General features: G+C 36.0%; 1 protein-coding gene across 1 annotated transcript in view; it reads left to right on the plus strand.

The window, feature by feature from the left end:
• The window catches only part of LOC145277457 (kinesin-like protein KIF28), a 118,531-nt gene that overhangs the window by 83,730 nt on the left and 12,819 nt on the right, over positions 1-21,982 (plus strand). The window contains exons 16-21 of the mRNA XM_080128820.1: positions 2,535-2,681; positions 4,440-4,596; positions 9,530-9,617; positions 11,380-11,670; positions 16,237-16,506; positions 19,887-20,042. Coding sequence (XP_079984946.1) covers positions 2,535-2,681; positions 4,440-4,596; positions 9,530-9,617; positions 11,380-11,670; positions 16,237-16,506; positions 19,887-20,042 — 1,109 coding nt within the window. The remainder of the gene's footprint in view (positions 1-2,534; positions 2,682-4,439; positions 4,597-9,529; positions 9,618-11,379; positions 11,671-16,236; positions 16,507-19,886; positions 20,043-21,982) is intronic.

A 21,982-nucleotide genomic window follows, 5' to 3' on the forward strand; every position in this document is an offset into this window, starting at 1 on the left:
TCCGTAAATGTTATGTTTTTTGTTTCAGGGTTTGTTTGTTTATAGGGGGTAGTTGCATGGTGATACGTAAATTTCTGATTATGAGCGGTTAATATTTTTGTATTTGGTTTGATATTTAGAAAATGATTGTTTTGTGTAGAGAGAGCCGCCATATTTGTAATGGTCAGATGCGTTTGTTTTGTAATAAGGTGTGTAATCCAGAATCAGCGATTTTTCAGCTCTCAGCTAATGACAATTGCCGTAATTTTGAAGGGAGAAATTATTTTCGATTTGGGAAATGAGAAGATAATTGTATGTCTATGAGTGTATAATCCAATTGCGAAGGGTGCCAGGACAATATAGTTATAATGTGTATATTTTTTTCTGGTGATGACTGGGGAAAATGTAAGGACTTGTTATTTAGAGGGAAAAATAGAAACTACTTTGTCTAAAGATGTTGTGATTGTGACGATGTTGCTCCTAGGATGAAATGTAGGATTTTATTATAATGACTAAATGTATCTAAAATGTCGTTCTAAAGTTACATAAGATAGTGGCTAATATTCTAGTCATAATAAATTTGTATGTGGTATATGTAGTTGCAAACCTACGGTATTTTGTTCCAGAGGGAACTTTCTGCAATCAAAATGTTATATATATATATACGAGGGGCGTGCAATAAATAATGCCCCTGACCCACTTCCAGTTGTCTGATCTAGCTGAAATTTTGCATGTGCAATGATTTATATCTCTACAGGTTATGTGGTAAATTACAGCTCTGAACTAATTGTGGTTTCTGTTTTACAGGTGTTTAAACTGAGTCAGGTGTGAAATGGAACCTGTTGAATGTCGAGCAGTGATCCAGTTTTTATATTTAAAAAGGATGCACACTACAGGAGACTTTTGATGAAATGAAAGAAACTTATGGTGATAATGCCCCATCATATGACCTTGTAAAACGCTGGCATCATGAATTCAAACATGGTCGGAAGTCTGTGGAAACAGATCCTAGACATGGTCGCCCCCTTCTGCCATTGATGAGGCATCTGTCCGTCAAGTTGAGGCTACCATTTTGGAAGATTGGTACATTACTATTCGCCAAATAGCCGAAGATGTCAAGATTAGTACAGGGTCTGTGGAAACTATCATTCATGACCGTTTGCATATGCATAAGGTGCCTGCCAGATGGATTCCCAGGTTGCTCACACCATTCCAGAAGCGAGAACGCGTCGAGTGCTCGAGGATGAATTTGGAGATGTGCCAAGAAGATGAGTGAAAGTTTTTCAAAAGACTGATTACACAGGATGAAATATGGGTCCATCACTATGATCCAGAGATCAAAGCCCAGTCCCCATCCTCCCTACTCTCCTGACCTTGCACCCTCTGACTTTCACCTCTTACCAGCCATGAAGTTGTTTTTGAAAGGAAAGCATTTCCAAGATGATGCAGCCTTGATTTCTGAAGTCACGTCATGGTTGAAGGACCAACCTGGGGTGTTCTACAAAAACGGTCTCCAGAGCTGCATCAAACGATGGGAGAAATGCATAACTCTGGGTGGTTCCTATGTAGAGAAAAACTAATAACTGTGCCAAGTTTCGTTGCTCTACTGCTTTGGGAAGTGGGTCAGGGGCATTACTTATTGCACGCCCCTCGTGTATATATATATATATATATATTTCTTAAGGTACCAGGTTACAAGGGACAGACACTGATACAGTTACTCATTTTCAAAAATATAGGTCTTTTATTAGTAATAACTTGTGTACAATTGTTTCAGATTCAATGTTGGTGTATAATTGTATAATAGTTAATTTATTATAGTTTTACACAACAAGAGCATCTCCTCAGCACAAAGCAAGAACCAATAAGCTCTACATTCTATATATATCATTTTATATAACATATGAGTAAAGTGTTAAGCATACATTATAGACATTTTATCATAACAGACACTCGCCTTTTCATATTCCTTCAGCAATTGTACAAACAGCTTTGTTAATTACTGAATCCTGCTCCTAGGATCTGAAACGTTTTGGAAAATATATGTCAAGTGGCTTGCTATAAAAACGACCGGTAATAAATGCCTTTTCTTTCAACTGAAAAAAAAAACTTGTGTTGAATTTCTTTCTTTTGTTTCTTTGCAAGACTTTTCTATATAATGTGGGATCTGTGTTAAAATGTAAAGACAACGTTGCAAATGTATATGCTGCTGCTTGTTGTTGAGCATCATTTATTCATTTTGTATGAAGCAAATGATCATTGTTGGCACTCATTTCCCTTATATTTTTCTAATCAGAAATCTTTCTGTGAAACGAACTGAATTCAAACGTAGCACATCCAGGTTGTCAGTCCATGTCATTAACCACTTAGCAGCAGGGATGGTGACGATGGCTAACTGCAACTGGACGGGCTTGTGTGAATTTTATATCGACATACAAAGACAGAAGACATTAATATACAGATAGACGTGTTAATACAAAAATAATGTACAATTCTTATGTATTTGTATCAGCGTTTTTAATCTATTTTTGTTTCTTTTTACAAAAATCCTTTAGGATCCAACCACCTTTACATGTTTATCAATCCATTTGCAACTGAAGTGGATCCCAACCTTCCCAGTGATGTGACATGGGAATTTGCTCAAATGGAAATTGCCAAGGCCAGCGGATACTCGGCTGCAATGCTTAATGGACTTACAAAAGGTATGAAATAAAGGAAACAATATCGTTCCGCTTTTCTTTTTCAACATAAGTCAGTAGAGCAGGGATTCTAAATTATTTTTATACTTCTGGTGGCTCAGAATATTCAGAAGTTCTCCAGCAAATTATACCCAAGTTATCTACACTGAATTAGACTAGCCAATGGAGAATGCACTCCTAGAAATTTAGAACTTGATATTCTTTCTCTCTGTTGATTAGTTCTTTGCTTAGCATGATGCTCACAACTGACGTTTTTCCACATACGGTCACATTAAAACTCCTTTGAGCTCTTCAGTAGCACACATTGAAACCCAGGATTCAAAACCCCAGTTATCTGAATGTGAGAAGAGAACTCTACAAACTGAACTGTCCTTTCGCACACAGGAAAGCCAATAGACATATCATGCACAGACTATAGTGAATCTATTCACAAGGGGTACAGTCATCCAACTGTTAAGAACCCACGCCAATATCTTACAGTGTGATGGTACCCCGCTCGACAATGATTGCCAACCCCAACATTGTGTGCTGTGGATTTCTTTATTCTATCTTCTCTTCTTGTTCTGCCTGTGCCGCTATCTCTCACACATTGGCAATTGCTGCGAAGGTGCATAGGTTTACAAGAATAAAAGAAAAGGAAATGCATTCTGCGAATGTTAGTTGGGCTCTGGATACGTGTGTGACACCATCGGCTCTCTGATCTAACATTCACATCTTGGTTGTCTGTCTAAGTTGTGTTCATTAGTTGACATTAGTTCATTTCGATCTGCTCTGAATCACAACCTGTGTTCAATAGTACCAAACATTGTGTACTATGTCCTTAACTGTCGCAAACTCAAGACTGTCTGTAAATTGTCCCTAACTGTTGTAAATTGATGCAAAACTCACTGCCACTCCTAAAACTGACCATAAACTAACTCTAAACATATTGACTTCCTTTATTCCAATCATTGCCATACCTTGATTAACAATCCTATTTCAGCTTTATTTTGTGTGCCTTGGTGAACAACTTGCTATACCTTTGTTCTACTGATAAACTTATTTATTTTTATTTTTTTGTTGTTTTCTATTTTTATTTCTTCCTAACACTTGGAGGAGAGGGGGCATCACTAGAAATATTGTTTTTTAAAGAAGAGATTAAATTGATCCTTTAGATTCATTTTTAATAACTATTTCTGTTATGTTTGGAGGCATTTGTTTTTTTCTAAATAAGTACTGCTACTTATATATAACTAGAAGAATACCCGTCCCAAGGCAGGTAAAATTAATTACATTTCCCAAGCTAACATGTCTTTCCCTAACAGCTCCATCTACCAAAACCTTGTAGCATATGACACCCACAAAAACGAATTTAGAAACATATTAAACACCGCCATTTTAGCCGTCTCACATTGTAACCTGTGCCTCCCAATCATAAAAGCCTACTCATTCACATAAACAAACAGACCATCAATCACACTCAATATGAGAGGGAGGGCATGCTTAAATGCTTTTAATGATTTTAGACAACTTTTGGATAAATTCACCGAATGCAATTTTTTAATACATTGCTCGGCTGAAGATGACTCATGGAATTCCAAAACGTTCGCGACTATGACAAATTTTTTTTTACACTTGAACAGAACATTCCAAAATGGAAAAAAACGGATTTCAAGAAAAACGAACAGGAATTATCCGTGCTGTTCAATTAAATGTGTGTGTGTATATGTGTGTGTGTGTGTGTGTGTTTGTTTTTAATTATTGAATTTATTTCGATTTCAGAACAACAAGTAACGCAAGAAAAAGTCATCGAAATTTTGCCAATGGTGTCTGAAGTGAATGCTATCTCTGACGAGTTGAATAAACACAAATCCTTTGAGGTTGTCCTTATGCCATCCTTGGCTGTTTGCGGTCGGATAGATGAGCGAAAATCTGTAAAGTAAGTAACTCACAACTTTTTATCTTTTTTACGTTTTTTTTTTTTTACTTTGGAATTAACACTTATCAAGGCCAGAAGGTCACTCGAGGATAAGGGTTAATGAATGTAAGGTGGTAGTTTAGTAATCGTTAATGGTGTAAATTGACAGGAATTTGATTATTTATGGGAACTACTCAACAAGAACTTGTTTACATTGAATTCGAAGTTTACTATGTTGTATTCAACTGGGAAGCAGAACAGTGGGAAAGAAACTTTGTTCATGGAATCTGCGTTAAGATTTAAGTAGAGATAGAGAGTGCAGGAAACAGTTTATATTGGGTGTAGTACTTGCCATGAAAATAACGATAGAGCAGAGACATACGATGTCTCTTCTGTGGGAAAGAGGTTGCAGGGAAGAGAAAAGAGCATCACCTACTAGGTTTCAAAGCCAGTTTCGATAGAGCATGCCGAACAGCTCCTGGCCAGATGTAGCAACAGTATTCCATTTTAGAGCGTACCTGGGTCTTATACAGATAGAGGATTACATAAGCAGTGAGATACCCTCTAGACCAGTAAAGTGATCCAACCATCTTTTCAGCGATCTTGGCACCAGATTTGATGTATGTGTTCATTTCAGATCAGGAGTAAAAGGCAGTCCTAGAATCTTGTTAAGACATAGTGCTTCCCCAAGACAAGAGCCATTCATTTCAGTTGCGGCATGATGGGGATCAGAGCGATTATGATGAAAGGAGAGAAGCTTGATTTTCGATGCATTAAAATTAAACAGCCACCTTTTTCCCCATTGCACCACGTTCTCAAGATCAGAGGAGAGAATCAGAAGGATCTTGGTCATTGCTAGCCTTTGAAGAGTCTACATAAATTGTGTTTGTTTTTATTTTTTTTATCAGGATGTCTGAAGATATCGGCTTCTTGACTTTAAAGTACCAAACATTGGTATTGTTTTTTCCTTTCCCTTTTACAAAACTCAGTCATGTTCTGCAAAACGAAAAACAACAATTTTCGCCTACAAAACAGCTAAACCAAATGCCATGAATAAATATGTCTATCCTTGTAGCCATGTCACTAGTAAGGGTGCTGTCCTATTAGCAGGGCCAAACTACTGGGGATGTTGTACTGCCATTTGGTGAATGGATTCTGGACCATGCAGTAGTCTTTGGTGGGGTCTCTCGGTGCCATACTAGTGGGTAATTGTTACGGCTTTACAATATCATGTGCTACAAAAGAAAAAAAGAAAAATTTTTTAAAAATTAAAAAAAAAAAAAAAAATTCCTGTCCTTTTCTCTCTTACTTTCCCTCTCTATCCTGCTCTAACCAAGTATGCCAACCTGTTCAACAAATCCAAAAACCTCAACATGAAATATCTCCAGAAAAAAAAAACATGAATAAACCTAGAACCCCATCCTTCAACGTAGACCCCTACTACCATGTCTCCTTCTCCAACATCAGGGGTCTACGTTCCAATTACAGGAGATGAAACTGTATATATTCTTTCTAAGCGAAACTGGAATAGGACCGACCACTTCTCTAGATGAGTTTATAATTAAAGGATACTCTAACTTAACATCTAAATCTGACCCCCAAGATTGCCATGGGCATGGAATATGTGCCTACATTAAAGATGGCTTCCCATATGGCAGGGATATCTCTAGAGAAGATCCTAATTTACCTTATATGTGCTTCTGGGTTGCATTAGCTTACACTACTGCATTTATATTTGCCCTCTATCGGCCCCATAACAGCGTAGTTACTATCTTTAAGAGTATATCTAAGAAAATAGACCACAACCTGTCTGCACATCTCTTGGCTAACATCCACATTTGCGGTGACTTCAATGTCCATAACGTGGAATTGCTGACCCACTCAAATGAGACAGATGATGAGGGGAGGTTCTGTCATGATTTTGGCATTGCCTTTGATCTCACTCAGATTCTCTGCGAGCCCACCCGTGTGCCCGATACTACCGGTCAGTATGCAAGCCTTCTAGACCTTTTTCTCACAACTTCCCCTGAGCTATGTTCATGTTCCATTCTATCTCCTCTAGGATCCTCCGACCACTCCGTTGTATCAGTTAAGATAAAGATGAAATGTAATAAGTTTTCAGACGTACCTCTCCACTGTACTGTATATCGATACTCTATGACTGACTGGGATAGCTTCCATACATTCATATCTGATCTACCTCTGCATTCCATGTTTAAAAAGGATGTGTCCTCTATAGTATCGGACCTGACCGAATGGTTAATTGTAGGCATACACCGATTCATACCATCCAAAAAATTCCAACAAAAACCTAACAGCCAGCCATGGTTCTCCCTAGAATGTGCTGCTGCCATCACGCACAGAAATTACTTTTTCCATAGCTACCAACGTAATAGATGCACTGAAACTAAAGCTGCTTTCATGAACGCCAGCAACCACTGTAAAAGAGTAATAAAAAATGCAAGAGAGCTATATGCTTAGTCTGTTAAATCCAAAGTAGCTGATCAGCGGCTTGTTTCCCACCAGTTCTGGCAAATAGCAAACAGGATCTTGAACAGAAGTGTGCGTTCTATCCCAACTATCATCAATGGACCTGAGGTCATCTCATCAGCATCAGACAAGGCCAGACTATTTGCCAAGAACTTTGCAACTAATTCTATCCTATGCGACAATGACCATCAAATCCTTGTATTTCCTCCTATAACAGACAACACGATATGCAATATACAAATATCTGTGCGTGAGGTCACCAAGCTAATCAAGAACCTTGATTCCAGTAAAGCAACTGGCCCTGATGGCATTCCAGTTATAGTGCTGAAAAAGCTCCAACCAGAACTTGCCCCCATACTTACAAAACTATTTAAGCGTTGCCTTAAGGAGAAGTGCTTTCCAACACCCTGGAAAACCTCATCAGTATGCCCTATAAGAATTCAGGTGAAAAGTCATCTCCCTCTCAGTACAGACCAATAAGTCTCCTGTGTATCATGAGTAAGTTGCTGGAATCCATATTAAACAGAGAAGTAGTCAACCACCTCAGCAGAAATAACCTTCTTAGTGACACGCAATATGGTTTCCGTTCTGCTAGATCTACAGCAGATGTGCTAACAGTTATATCTCATAGGATTAGCGAATCTCTCAACAAAAGTTTCCTTTCTAGAGCAATTGCTCTTGACATATCAAAGGCCTTCGATAAGGTATGGCATAAAGGCCTACTTCACAAGATTTCCAGCTATGGTATAACTGGAAATGTTTTCTCAATCATTAAATCATTTCTCTCTGATAGGCTCATAAGAGTAGTGGTTGATAGGCAAAAATCAGAGGCCCACAGTATTAATGCTGAAGTCCCTCAGGGGTCCATCCTGGGCCCAACTCTTTTCCTGATCTACATCAATGATCTCCCAAAACACATACTTAAATCATTTGTTGACATCTATGCTGATGACACAACCATCTACGGGAACACACCAAAGGCTGTAAATGATAAAGTTCTCTCTGATTCTCTCTCCTCTGATCTCGAGCGCGTGGTACAGTGGGAGAAGAGGTGTGTGGTTACTTTTAATGCATCTAAAACCAAGCTTCTATCTTTACATCATACTCCGCTCTGACCCCATCTGGCACCAGTTGAAATGGATGACTCTCGTCTAGGGAAGGCCCTATGTTTTGACAAGCTTCTGGGTTTGACCTTTACTCTTGATCTGAAATGGAACACGTACATCAAGTCTATTGCCAAAGTCGCTGGAAAAATGGTGAGATCTTTCTACCACTGCAGAAGATATCTCAGTACTGATGCAATTCTCTATCTATATAAAAGCCAAGTACGTCCAAGGATGGAATACTGCTGCCACATCTGGGCAGGAGCTGCTAAAAACAACCTATCCTGCTTTGACAGAGTACAAAATATACTTCGTCGTTTAGTGGGGGATGCCCTTTTCTCTTCCCTGCAACCTCTCTCCCACAGAAGAGACATTGCGAGCTTGTCTTTGTTTTATCATTATTTCCATGGCAGGTGCTCGTCTGGGCTCCAATCTCTGGTCCCCCCTCACCAATCTTTCACGATAAACACCCGTCTAGCTGAAACCACTGTCAATAATTTTCCCCACTCTTTGTCTGTGCCTAAATCAAAACTTAGATTCCATGAGCAAAGCTTCTTTCTTAGAACTGAACACCTGTGGAACTCTCTACCGCTTGCCTGTTTCCCTCCTGACTTCAACATGGATGTCTTCAAGTCCAACATAAACAAATTCCTGATGACCCGCCCCCTTAAGTAATGACACTTTATCAAATCTCCAATACTGATGAATACTGCAACACTATCCCATTGATTACTATACACAAAATAACCCTTATCTCCGAGTGGCTTCTGGGCCTTGATAAGAGGTGACCTCCATGTAAAAAAAAAAAATATTTGAGGACTGAAGCATAAACTTGCTGCTAAAATGATTGAACTCAAAAAGAGTTGATATGTCATAAGTTAAAGTAACACAATTAAACACCATGAATAAATACTTGAAGACTTTTTTCTAAAATTACTGGATTCGACATTAAATAACTTTTTAAAAAAATAATTAAAAAAAAAAAAATGGTTGATATACCATAAAACAAAACAACCAAACTTTAATATTTTAAAATCATTTCAGTTTCAAAATGTTTCCATATTTTTTCAGATGTTCACAATTTTTAAATCTTTAGCTTTTATTAAAAATTTAGTTTGCACTTTTTTACGATTTTTTCCTTATTTTTTGCTTTTAATATTCTTGATTTCATGTTAAGTTTTTGTTTTCTTTTTATATAATATCACATTTATTTATTTGACTTTTTACATTTTACTTTTTTTAATTTGAATTTTTCTTTTTTACATTTATAATAATCATAAAAATAATATTGTGATAATGTAAGTCGCCAAATAATTTTAATCCTATATTTTATTGAACATATTTTGCTTTGTTTTATTTAGTGTTATGGTAAAGATGAAAGATTTGCTCAATGAAAATACCTGGCTATGGGAAAGAGGCCGGTTTATGAATCGGAGATATCTTATTCAGGTGAGTAACGTACATAAACATTATTTTGGGTGCAAGTGCAGAATTCAACCTAAAGAAAAAATAAATAGAAAATTTATGACGTATGTACTCGTCATGTTCCAAAAATCACATAAACTAATCAAGTATTCTTTTATATAGAAAATCATTTTTAAAAGATTTTAAGCGATTGATGTGAAATTATTAGCATTACAAAGCTGATCTCGTAAGTTGTTGTAGAGTTATCTACCTTTGTTTTTTTTTGTTTTTTGTTTTTTTCAAGATGACAATGGTAGGCAGCTCTATTTTACTGACTCATAAAATTTGATTTTATTAGTTAAAAATAAAACTAATGATCAATTCATATGATTCTTGGCATGTGACATCTTTGTTCTGTTACAGGTACATTCATCTTCAAGGTTTTTCAGTATTTTTGTCTCTTATAATCATGTTGAGATGCTGGTTTTCATTGGATCACTAAAGTTAAGCAACATTGAACCTGGTCAGTACCAGATGAATGACCATTGAGGAATACCAGGCGCTGTATGTAGGAGGACGTCAACACCTCTTTGCAAGAAATTAAAAAACCAAAGTCATCATCTTCCCTAACCGGGATATATATGCAACTGGGGACTGCTTGTGAATTTCATACTCCCATGAAACTTCCTCCTTTGCAGGAAACCACCTAGGCTGAATGCCGCTTCAGTACAATACAGTCAGTACTTATTTTGGTACTGAATTTTTGAGATCAGGATTTGTATTGTTTGGATCCTAAGAATACAATTGCAAATTACTTAAGATTTCTACCCGGTCATGGCTGACAGAATGATAGCATGCTACCCTCGTGGGTTAAATAAAAGGTTTCATTCAAAATTTTGTGCAGATTCCCGAGTTTGACAGAAAGATTCTTGAGTTTGACAAAATACATCTGAGATGTTGTGAAAATGACACTCAAGATGAGAATAGTAGTCAGAAGAATCAAAATAATACGAATAATCAATCATCATCTCAAAAATTCAGAAACAAAACATTTTATAAGTAGTGTCATTTATAACCATATTTTCATACGCTTATAATTAGTATAAGTTCAAATCATACCCGGGATTTTCTACCTCCTAATGTTTATGGTTTCCGCAGTGATCTTCTCCGAGGGTAGACAGTTCTGGAATTGAAGTAGCCATGCCAGATTATATATCTCCTTCTCAAAATCGAACCCAGGGCCAAAGGCCCGGGGACTTCTGTTACACCCCAAGAGAGAAGTTTGGGGGTTGGTTCAAGCCACATGGAGTTTTTGTTGGTACTGTGTCCTGGCCAAGGGAAGAGAAAATAGCTATTAGCTTTTATCAACTCTCATATGCCCAGCTTGCCTGAGAGATGACCTCTGATTGGGCAAGTGGGAAAGGGAAATTGGATGCTTGCAACAATCAGCACTGAGTTTATGAGTCAAGCACAGATTCAAATACATAAACCACGAGATGTCGCTGCTGCTGCTGCTGTTATTGTGAGAGTCTGATATCACAGTTGCTACACGCATCATTTTGTTTGCATCTTGTTTCCAAGTTGGGATAGAATGAAATGTAAGTGAGTGTATCTCGTGCGACATCACATTCCTAGCTATTGTTCCTAGAAAACAACTTCAAAGGTTGACCTGTTACCGATCCTTACATCCTGCCTAACTTAACAAGAATCTGCGAACATATGTCCTTAAATAATTACTAACTAACGTACAATATTTATCGCAATTTTTTTCATCATTCATTATTTCTTTTTCTGCTTTTTATAATAGGAACTCTACCAAAAATACCAAGATGGAGAAGATGTTTCTCAGATCCCCAAAGAGGATGACCCATTCTGGGAGGCATCAGAAGACACTTTGGTTGGTACTGCTAATGTCTTCCTTCAGTCGTTATCCTATTGTCTTGAATTTGAGGACCGTATCATTATCGCGGACTACAAAGGTACAGAAGAAGGTTTCATCACAGTGAATGTGGCTCCGTGCTCTGTTCGGGGAAACACAGCAGAAGACACATTTGTAGAGGATCCGAGGGAACTGTTAGGCCATGCCTTCCATTTTAAGGTAAGGAAGCGAAAGGGTAAAAGACAAATAATTAAAAAAAAAAAAGCCAAAGAATTAAAAGCGGGAACTGAATTTTAACAAGTACTTTATCCACTATACTTCGCATTTTTTTGTTCTATTTGTATTTTTAAACGATTTATTGAAATAAAATATAAGAAAAGGACGTTATTGAAAAGTATACAATAAAAATTAACAAAATTATGCAGATATAAATAACACAATTTTCTTTATTTGCACGTTTAATAACTAGGGCTAGGACAACAGCATATTCTTTTCATTGTTTTGACTCTCGAGTGTGTATTCGTTGATATCTTATATGCTTTTATATAGAGTGATGTGGTTCTCGGTTGATTAACTGTGTCGGATATACACTCGAGAGTCAAAACAACGAAAAGAATATGCTGTTGTCATCGCCCTATTAATAACACAATCGGCATTGCTCCTATTCATTCCAACCAAATGGTGAGTCTAGATATAGTAAGTTCGTTCACAAAAAATATTCACTGATGAGATTTTGACCATAGTACGGAATAAGTTAACTTCAAATATTTCAATGAAAGAACGCAAATTTTTTTTTTTTTTTTTTTTTTTACAAAGGAGTCACGACTTATCAAGGCCCAGTGGTCACTCGAGGATAAGGGTTAATAAGCGTACAGTGGTCAATGGGACAATGTCGTCGTAATCGTTAGTTGCGGAAATTTGGTAAATTGGATTACTTAAGGGGTTAATTGCATCCCAATTGATAATTTATGGAGATGTGTACAAACTAGACTGGAAGATCTAACCATAGAATTGTTATCAGTACTGTCCAACGTATACATGGAATACTCTGAGAGAATTGCGTTAAGATCCACACTACTAAAGCCAACACTGTGGTTGTGATATGGGATATCTTCCAAAATGCCTAATAGAATGGGTTATTTCATTTCATCCGCTTTCAACAAAATAGCATACAGATATAACAGGTCCATAAAATTAGGTCACACCAGAAACGCTTTGTGCTTGCATATGTTAATTTTTAGTCACAAATTTCATTTCTATATCTCACAAAGAATCATGTAAACCAGCATGCTGCTAAAGTATATTTTAATTCTGGGATTGAGTTGTATGTGACAAATGTTTCTGTTTTAATTGGTTTAATATAACAAGTCAATCATTGTTCGGTTAATTGCATCTTTTTATTGCTCTCTTTCATGATGATTCAACCACTCTAATATTTCTTAAAAAAACTCTGTGACAATTTTTTAAAAAGTCTAACTCTTTTCTTTTTTTTTTAGTGCGGCCATCTAATTTACACATACCACAATTTAAATGACAAAATAACGAGTCTCTTTATTTCTATATATAATAGTGATGAAGATTTGGCATCTGTCCAAAGTTAAGACTATACTTTTACTATATTTGGATGCACAATTCAGTTTATTATACTGTTTCAGACTGATGACCTTTCACCACTCACTTTTTTCTTGGGGGGGGGGGGTAGTAATATCTATTCTCCTGTACTGAAACCATTACCTCCTTCATTTGGAAAGGCAATATATTACATGTTTGTTCATCATATATACTACCAAAAATATGCACCTTCTGGTCATATATTTTTGCTGCTGCTAATAATAATAATTAATAATAATAAAAAATAGAAATAAATAATTTTAAACTCCTCGGCCTAACATTCACACGAATCATGAGTTGGAACAATTACATTGAGAGCATTGCCATGACTGCTGCAAAAAAGGTAGGTTCTCTCTACCGTGCTAGAAAACTACTAATGCCCGAAAGTATCCTGTACCTCTATAAGGCCACCATTCTCCAATGTATGGAGTATTGTTGTCATATTTGGGCTGGTGCATCTGCCACTAATCTCTCACTGCTGGACAGGGTTCAAAATAGTCACCAACCAGATAGGTTCTGAACTGTCATCTATGCTTCAGCCTCTGTCCCATCGACGAAATGTAGCATCCCTCTGCCTGTTCTACAAGTACTTTAACGGTGAATGCTCCGACGAACTGCAAGCACTTGTACCCCCTTGACGTAAATACCCCCGACAAACTCGACAAGCAGCAAAATCCCACTCCTTCACAATTGAGATCCCTAGATGTAAGAGAGCCTTCTACTCAGGTACTTTCTACCCCAGAACCGCTAGACTTTGGAATTCTCTTACGGGTTCCTGCTTCTTCAACTGTACTGACATGCAGAAGTTCAAGTATAACGTGAACTAACATCTTACTGCCCAACTCTCCACATAGTACTCCTGTAGCTTATGCCCCTGATAGTAGCCCCGTTGCCAGAAAACCGAAAGTAATATGGAACATGAAGAAAGTAATGCCAGTAATTGTGAGAGCACTAGGAACAGTCCCCAAAAACCTGGAAAAAAGACGAAGGGAAATTGGAATCAAACAGAAGACCAAGACTCTAGAGCAAATGGCAACAATAAAAACAGTTGAAATCTTAACAACAAAAAACATTGAATTTGACAACCAACGCACATGAACTATAAACACTAACCAGTTTCAAGGAGACTGCAACAGAAATAAAAGAAATCAATGCAACTGAAACTACCACACGTCACCTTATATATTTTAAAAATTAAATAAATTAATAATAAAATAAAATAGCAAATAAATAAATGGATTAAAACAATAAAACATAAAAAAAAGGCATTAGTCTCAGCTGATATCATAAGAAATACTTGGGAAAGGTGAAGGAGGATGGAAAAACCGAGGAGAGACAGCACTAACCAGACCTCTACTGAAACAGTACAGAGAGGATTGGGACCTTGAGGAGGCTTATTGCCACTCAAATTCTAGTGAAGAAATCAATGGTAAGTAGCTGTTGCGATAATGCAAAGTCGTTTGTAAAAGATTGAAAGAGGTAGAGAGTACTAGAAATCTGTAGAGACTTATTGTCACCCAAACTACAGGCGACACAGACATGATGCCTTTTAACAATATACTAAGGAAATGCCAAGCCAGATACAAGTTTACTAATACAGATGAAAGAATGAACCACCTAATGTATATGGACTGAAACTTTTCACAAGAAACAAAAAGGAAATAGAAACGCTGATAAACACAACCAGAATCTTTAACTAGGATATCCGAATGAAATTCTCAATGGAAAAGTGTGCGCTGTTAGTTATAAGAAGAGGAAAACTAGAAGCAGTGAAAAGTATGAAATTACCTAAGAGGAGATGTATACACTAGGTGAATATGACAACTACAAATATTTGAAAGTTCTAGAAGCAGACATCAAATCAACAGAAATTTTTTTAAAAATTGGAAAAGTATACCTAAGAAAAACGAGAAAACTCCTGGAAACTAAATTATAAAGTAGGAACTTAATAAAAGGCATAAACACATGGGAAGTATCACGAGTAAGATTTTTTTTTTTTGAGGGTTTGTTTTTTTGGGGGGAGGGGTAGTGGCGTGTTGTTAATGTGTGCATAGGGAAGTGTAAGGTATCAGTATTTAATTTTCTGTTTAGGTTATTATGTATGAATTTGGTTTATTTTTTAAAACAATTGCCTCTTGTAGAAAGTGCCACTATATTTGAAAAGTTCTGGAGCGTTTGTTTATATATTAAGAGGTAGATTCCAGAATAATCGAATTGTCAGCTCTCAGTCAATGAGAATAAGCGGAATTTAAGAGGGGAGAATTTATTATTTTTGATTGGGAAATGGAAAGATTATGTTATGCCTATCAGTTTATGATCCAATTACAAAGGGTGCATGCACAATATCTGTAGAATGAGTATATTTCCTCCTGGTCTTGACTGGGGGCAGTAGGAGGATTAATATTTAGGGGGGAAATAGGAACAATTTCCTCTAAAGATGCTGCGATTGTGATGGTGTTGCTCCTAGGATGAAATGTCGGATTTTATTATAACGACTAAATGTGTCTAAAATGTCTTCTAAAGTTACATAAGATACTGGCTAATAGTCTAGGCATAATAAATTTGTATATGACATCTGTTGTTGCAAACCAAAATCTGCAATCAAAATATTATACATGGAGATGGAGACAATAATAATGTAAAAAAAAAAAATCAAGGTTATTCCCATTGTAATTGGAATGCTTGGAACCATAACAAAAAGCCACCATAAATGGCTTAATCAGATTGACGAGATAATATCTTTTCCAATTTTGCAAACTGCTTGCCTGTTAGGAATGGCGAAAGTTTTAAGGTACAGATTGAATGTCTAAAGTCAAAAGAAATTGACTTGCTATTCTAGGAAAAAAATCCAACTAAAAATATCCAAAAGTTGATACTACTATGAAATAATAATAATAATAATAATAATAATGATAATAATAATAATATTGAATTAAACAGACATTTTTTAAAGTTATGCAAGAAGAATATTTTAACAAATATGTTATAGTTTATAAATTTTTTAATGAAATCTAAATAGAATGAATTGCAGTAATGGTTGTGACCCAATGAGTCACGAGTACTTTTATATGAACTCACATTCAAGTTCAGTTTGGGTTTCCTGTTTGACACCAAAAACCAGTGTATAAATAAGCGTTCACTTACTGTAGTTTTTTTTTTTTTTTTTTTTTTAAGGTAACGTTAAAAGATATGACGGTTTATAAAGAACGTTTCTGCAAAGGTTTACGCATCCGATATCGCATCGAGCCGAACACCATGTTTGTTGAAACGGACACTATAATAGGGACACTAAATCCGGTTTTTAACCATTCGAAAATTTTCACCTTCCATCCACTCACAGAAGAGCACCTGGCTTTTTTCCAATCTGGGTGCATCACTTTCTGGTTGTTTGCACGGCAAAATGACAAAATTGACAACAGCAATAACCTCAACATGACCACACGGGTACGTTCATTGTTTCTTTTTTTGTTTTTGTGCTTTATTTTTTGTTGTTTTTTTTTTAGTGGAAAACCACACATGCATAATTGAAAGTAACATGACAAGGTTCCAAAAGTTCTAAGAGTTTTATTAATTTACAGAATTTGCACAATGGAAGGATAATCATTTGCACTTGCTCAGTGTTAGAATTCATATTTCGATGTTTGTGTGAATTGGTAATTTTTTAAACCAACGCATTTCAGGTGAAAACATTGTTATGTATTTATTTTTCATGTCAAAATTAGTATAAATTCCAAAAATGACGAAAAGCGGTCCAATAGATATGCTAGATTTATTTTTAACAAAAAAAATCATCCACAATTACCTTCTTTGAAAATGTGTTCAAAAACGGCGGATCCTTAATTTAAGTCAATGTAAGTAAAGTGTTATCTCCCTTGTTTGTCATACTGAATTGGTCACACAACCCTTCCACATAAAAAAAATAAGATAAAACTGGATAATTTGATAGATTCTATTTTAAATTGTAATTATTTTTCTACTGGATTATTTTTCATAATTCTTGGAAGTTATAATTTTGACATGGCACATAATATTTTAATCTGAAATGCGTTGCTTTAAAAGGTTACCAATCTACCATATTTCATCTAAAAAGATTTCTGCATCTAAAAGAAGATAACTCTTAGTTTACCCTGAACTTATCTACCTTATCAAGAGACATCGAAGGAGAGTTATCTACCCTTAATGACACTGTGGCAGAATTGTCTGTCCTTGTTATAGACATGGCATTATGGGAAGTGATTCAACATAGACAACACATTCAAATCCATTGTATTATGTTTTGCTAAATCATTTTAAATTGTTGAATTCCTTAAATACCTATTAGCATGGTATTATGTTGAAGAAACATATACTACATTACTCCATCTCCCAAAGGAGGAGGTAATGTCTGGGAGGATGGTATTCTAATCACAGAACAAATACTAAGTTAACCCCTTTCCTCTCACAAAAAGAGATGGTGTAATGCCTAGGAGGGTGGCATCATATCAAACAAACATACCACTACTCCCCAAATGAAACTGTAATGCCTGGGAGGATGGTGTAATTACAGAACAGATGCTACACTAACACTTTCTTCCCACAGAGAGAGAGAGAGAGGATATAATGCGTAGGAGAATGGCATCATATCGAACGAACATATACTGCACTACCCCCAACGAAAAGGTAATCCCTGGGAATATGCTAACTACAGAACAGATACTACACAGCCTCTTCTAATAAACATTGAAGGATAGTACAAGAATATATTAATAAAAGTAATAGCATGGTTTTGGATTCAGAAAAAAACGATTTGATTTGGGAATCTTAAGTAGGACGACCCCTGGTGTATTTGCGGCATTGTGGTGAATGAGAACTTTAGCTATCATTAGTGTAGACAAGCAAAGGTACAGTGACAATGATGACCGTAGACCAACTTCCTCAATTTTTGAGTGACTTTGTGCTTAATTTTTGGGTTATTTCTGTTATGTTTTTTGTAACACTTCATGAAAATAAAAAAATATGTAACTACTCAAATCTTCACTGATCATAGATAAACCAAATTGAAAATATGTTTATTCAAGTATTACAAATTTTTTTACTTTGAAATTTGTCTCTCTTTGTTTGAAATCAGGTTATGGATGACTTTTGTTTCTCTCTCTCTCTCTCTCTCTCTCTCTCTCTCTCTCTCTCTCTCTCTCTCTCTCTCCCCAATGGCATCACTGCAAAGAAGGGAGCCATGTTTATTTCAAGTCGAGATAGTTATCAAGTTTTAATTGCTGTGACAGATAAAAGTTAAGGATGATTGTATTTTAGCTTTTGAGACTGTTGTCACACAATGAACTGAAAAAGTTTTTTTTATATTCATTTATGCTTAAATATCTCATAGAAATTGAAATACTTTTACAATCGCTGTCTTCGAAAAAATTATGCAAATATGTTTCATGAAAACTAATGAGTTTCTTGGAGGATTTGTAGGAATAACAAATTAGTTTCTGTGCACAGAGAGTTGTTATACTGTGGGCCAATCAGTGACCCTCTGGCAAACTTCTTGCTTTTTTGTCAACACAAGAAGAAACAGATATCAACTCGATAATGATGGGATGAGATCCTTCTCTCATTCCCCATCTTCAGGGTTTTCCTTCATCATGGCTGAAAAGATGATAAACGCATTGAACAGCAACTACATGGTGCACAGAGAAACTGATGCCATACATTCTCATACACACAGAGAATTTGAATGACTTACAAGATAGGATCCTTGAATATCTAAGGTCTCTCTGTACAAAGGTTTGTCAGGACAACCTGGCATGAAGACATTTTCTCCTACAAATAAAACCTGACCAAATATTTAAAATAACAGTTTTTGAAAGCCAAACATGATCTCCTCAGTATTGACAAAAGCCAAACAGAATCATATTATTTCAAATTAAAATCGTTTCGTTACAAAGTTTGAATTGTTGTGAATGATACTTAACTTTTGAATTTTAAACTTTAATTCAAACCATTGTATAAAATAATTTTATCAAATCAAAAGTAGATTCCCTACAATGCAATGTAGACTGCAATGTATTGTGGACTAAGTCATTGTGGGGAGGCATGTGAAGTTTTCACCTGATGCACTGTTGTGGATCCTCGACTAGAGCTGGCAATCAATTGATTTGATTTAAAATTGGACGATTTCACCGATTTTGATAGCAATAAAAGTACTGGAAATGTGGAACATTCGTAGATCCTGATTTTGTCCCAGGCAGCATCGGATTTCCCTGCTAATATATAAATATATAACAGAATTTTTTTTTCAATAGCTTAATAGTGTCGGACAAAAGATATAAATATTTCATATTGTAGAAACTATTTTAAATGCAGGAAACAAAATTACAAATTCACCAATAAATCATTTTATTTTATTTTCAATTTATTTTTACAATTGTTTCGGCCTACCACCAAGATATTTAGAACGTTCATCTATGATATATTTATCTTTTTTTAGTAAGGCTATCCCCAGTGTTCTTATAGATAAATAAATAAAATGGCAAGCACCCAAAAAGAAAATGTGTTTCATTCCACATTCATTTTATTTGTATAATTATATTATTTTCCACAGTAGAGTGTTTTTTTTTTACATGCATACACTCAAATTTCAGCATCCTGCTTCCCTATCATTTAATGGCAATTTTAGATGATGATTGAGTATTCATATTATTTGGATTCTTCATACTACTGTTCTCATCTTGAGTGTTATTTTCACAAAGTTTTGATCGATGTAAACTATCTCAATTATGGTGCAGTTTTTTTTTTTTAAGGAACACTACACATGTAAAAGTGACTGACTTTTTTTTCATTATCAGGAATTGAGACAAAAAGACAAAGCAAAGAACCCCATGAAACATTCCACGAACACAAATGGTGAAAGTAACGTCGACAATTACAATCATGTCAAGACAGAGTTAGTTCTTTTACAGAAAAGAAATGAACGACTCACACAGAAAGAACGACGGATTCAGGTAACTATTTACGTTTTTATTTTATTGATGATAGAGAGGAGGTAAGCTCTAAATGTTCCAGAGGTTGACAGTGATTTACAGAAGACGATCTTTTTTTTTGTACCCTGACAAAGAAAGGATTGGACCTAGTAATTGACTCCTGTTCATCAGTTCGGCCATTTGTTTGTTCACTTTTCTCAATAACCACACTTTGAATTTTGCACAAACAATAGTCATGGTGAAAATAAATTTGTGCCAGAACGAATTTTCCAGAATAATTCTGGTTGCCCCCATAGGGCTATTATAGGGGTCAGATTGCCCCCAAATCGTTCATCTATTCATTTGTTCACACTTTTCTCAATAACCATGCCTTGGAGTTTTTAATTTTGCACAAACATTAGTCATGGTGAAAGTAAATTTTTCACTCGTGGAGGGGGAGTCCGCATGCTTGGCTTGTTTTTCTTGAAACATGTAAAAATATTTGAGGTTACTTTATACCAAACTACATTTTGTAAATAATTAGACTTGCATAAACAGTTCATTGTGGAAAAGGACAGAAAGACGATATGAAATGAGATGAAAAAAAATAACCGTTTCTGCTGCACTCATTAGAATTAGAACGAAGATGATTTTTTAGTTGATATGCATTAGACTTTTACTAGAATAATTTTTTTACTGCTTTTTCACTCCAGTTGAAAATGTGAAACATTCGTAGATCCTCATTTAATCCTGGGCAACATCCAATTGCAGCCAATTACAGGGGCTACTACTTGGAACATAATTTGCAGGGATACTATGTAGGCAGTAGTATGTCTGTTTAAATTACACTTGAACTTCTGCATGTCAGTACAATCAGGGAAGCAGGGGCCATGGAATTCTAAAGTCTAACAGTTCAAGAGAAGAAATTATTAGAGTAGAAGGCCTCCCAGCATCTGTGTACAGGTGTGACCTTGCTGCTTGTCAGATTAGGATTAGGGGGTTAGGGGGTATTTATGCTGAGGGAGTACAAGGGCTTGGAGTTTGTCGAAACACTTTCCAATAAAATACTTGTAAAACAGGCGGAGGGATGCAACATTTTGTCGATGGGACAAAGTTTGGAGTCTGGTTGACAGAGCGGGATCTATGAGGTTGCCGATTCTTTTTTGAGCGAGAGATTAGTAGCAAATGCACCAGCCCAAATGTGGCAACAATACTCCATACATGGGCGAATGGTGGCCTTGTAGACGTACAGGATACTCTTAAGCATAAGTAACTTTCTAGCATGATAGAGAGAGCCCACCTTCTTCACGGCTTTGGCAATGCCCTCAATGTGCTTGTTCTAATGCATAGTTCCTGTGAACGTTAAGCTGAGAAGTTTGAACAAAGAATTTTCAGGTAGTGTATCATTAGCCATGGCTATCAGCGGTTGAGAAGGTTTCTCATAATTATTAAACAAAAGAAGTTTAGTCTTGGCAGCATTGAATGTTCCCATCCATTTATGTCCCCATTCCACTTCAGACTGAAATAAAATATATCTCTTCTCTATCTATCTATTTAAAAAGTACTTTGTGTGTGTCGAGGGGGGGGTCCCTATGAACTCCGAAATGACTGGGCCGATTTTGAAAATTTTTTACACAAATGTACTTTGTGTCTCTGAGTGTTCTTTGATCGATTTTGTATCGGAATGCCTCTGATATATATTGAAAATCGAAAAAAATAAAGAAAAATCCAATAAAGGAACAGTCTGATTTTTACCAAAATTAACATCCTTATACAGCCTAACATCACAAGTGCATTTGAGAAGCAGAAGGGCCCAACATGTAAAATCAATAGTAGGTTATTTGATAAGATAGGTATGCATTTGAAGTGAATATTTCGGTTCAGAGCACAATTAAACAATGATACTCAACTGTTACAATTTAAAATTTAATTTAAGCCATTATATAAAAATAACTAGCTGTACCCGGCCACGCGTTGCTGTG

Source organism: Euprymna scolopes, chromosome 6, assembly GCF_053919585.1.
Source record: "Euprymna scolopes isolate OS-2025 chromosome 6, ASM5391958v1, whole genome shotgun sequence".
Taxonomy (NCBI): domain Eukaryota; kingdom Metazoa; phylum Mollusca; class Cephalopoda; order Sepiida; family Sepiolidae; genus Euprymna; species Euprymna scolopes.